Genomic DNA, 1,678 nt, shown 5'->3' with positions numbered 1-1,678 from the left:
GACCCCAATCCCAGCCCCAACCCCAACTCCAGCCCCAATCCCAGCCCCAACCCTAGCCTTAAACCCAACCCCAATACCAACCCCAGCCCTTATCCCTGTTCCAACCTGGCATTGAGCAGCAACCCCAGCTCCAACCCTGGCCCCAACCTTGGCCTCGACCCCAATCCCGGCTCCAGCCCTGACCTTGAACCCAACCCCAGCCCCAATCCCAGCTCCAACCCCAATCCCAGCCTTGGCCCCAACCCCAGCCCCAATCCCAGCTCCAGCCCTGACCTTAAACCCAGCCCCAACCCCAGCTCCAACCCCGACCCCAATCCCAGTTCTAACCCCAATCCCAGCCTTGCCCCCAACCCCAGCCCCAATCCCAGCTCCAACCCTGATCTTAAACCCAACCCCAGCCCCAACCCCAGCCCCAGCCGCGACCCAGCGCCGTCCCTGCCCCAGGTACTCCATGCAGGAGATGTACGACGTGGTGGCCAACGTGGAGGACTACAAGAACTTCGTGCCCTGGTGCAAGAAGTCCGTGGTGGTGTCGCGGCGCTCGGGCCACGTCAAGGCGCAGCTGGAGGTGGGGTTCCCGCCCGTGCTGGAGCGTTACACGTCCATCGTCACCCTGGTGCGGCCACACCTCGTCAAGGTGAGCAGGGACCTCAGGCTGGACACCGGGACAGGGCTGGGGGAGCAGGAGAAGGGTCTGGAGAACTCCTGAGGGAGCTGGGAAAGGGGCTCAGCCTGGAGCGAAGGAGGCTCAGGAGGGACCTTTTCACCCCACAACTCCCTGACAGGAGAGCGGAGCCGGCTGGGGTCGGGCTCTGCTCCCAGGGAACACCAGGATGAGAAATGGCCCCAGATTCCTCCAGGAGAGGGTCACGATGGACAGCAGCAGGAGTTTCCTCATGGGAAGGGTGGTCAGGCTTTGGAACAGCCCGGGAGGGATTTGGGGGACCCTGACTGATGGATGGAGATGGGAATGGGAGGGATTTGGGGAGCACCAGGTGAGGGGTAAAAAGGATTTGGGGAGCACCAGGAAAGGGATGGGAGAAGGATTTTGGAAGCACCAAGTGAAGGATGGGGACGGGAGGGATTTGGGGAGCACCACCCCCAGGCCTGCTGCACCGACGGGCGCCTCTTCAACCACCTGGAGACCAACTGGCCCTTCAGCCCCGGCATCCCCGGCTACCCCCGCACCAGCACCGTGGATTTCTCGGTACGACCCCACCCCGAGCCCCCCGGGGAGGGCAGGGCTCACCTGCCGGGCCTCACCTGCTCTCTTCCTCCTCCTCCTCCTCCTCCTGCCCAGATCTCCTTCGAGTTCCGCTCCCTGCTGCACTCCCAGCTGGCCACCATGTTCTTGCCATGTAATGCAAGCAGTGTAACAGGCATGAAGTCTGTACTTCACACCTATCAGAGAAGTGAAAAGTGTTTCTCCTTTAATTGAACTTGCACCAAAATAGGCTGGGTGTTCCAGAATTAAAAGTAGCAAAACTAGCATTGACAGCTTTTGGTTACCTCCTACTTGTGGCACGCCTCTGTACACACTTTTCTCTGGAAATAATAAAATGAATTTTAGGAAATTCACTAGGTACATCAGTAAAATTTCAACTGGATCAACTACGACCTGTAAGTTTTCTGAAGCAGATGGTCCATCTCTGGCAAAGCAGGACTCTAGTTCCTGCTG

The 1,678-nt window shown here is 59.4% G+C and overlaps 1 protein-coding gene across 1 annotated transcript; it reads left to right on the top strand.

Moving 5' to 3' along the window:
* The first annotated feature begins 396 nt into the window (after nt 1–396).
* COQ10A (coenzyme Q10A) lies at nt 397–1,453 on the top strand. Its single transcript, XM_017737687.1, has 3 exons — nt 397–637; nt 1,106–1,207; nt 1,301–1,453. The coding sequence occupies exons 1-3, from the start codon at nt 452–454 to the stop codon at nt 1,436–1,438; spliced, it is 426 nt and encodes a 141-aa protein (XP_017593176.1). The 5' UTR covers nt 397–451; the 3' UTR covers nt 1,439–1,453.
* The last annotated feature ends 225 nt before the right edge of the window (nt 1,454–1,678 follow it).

The sequence above is a fragment of the Corvus brachyrhynchos genome, unplaced genomic scaffold (assembly GCF_000691975.1).
Source record: "Corvus brachyrhynchos isolate BGI_N302 unplaced genomic scaffold, ASM69197v1 scaffold546, whole genome shotgun sequence".
Classification (NCBI taxonomy): domain Eukaryota; kingdom Metazoa; phylum Chordata; class Aves; order Passeriformes; family Corvidae; genus Corvus; species Corvus brachyrhynchos.
Note: the sequence above shows the minus strand (reverse complement) of the source record. Positions and strands in the feature narration are given on the sequence as shown.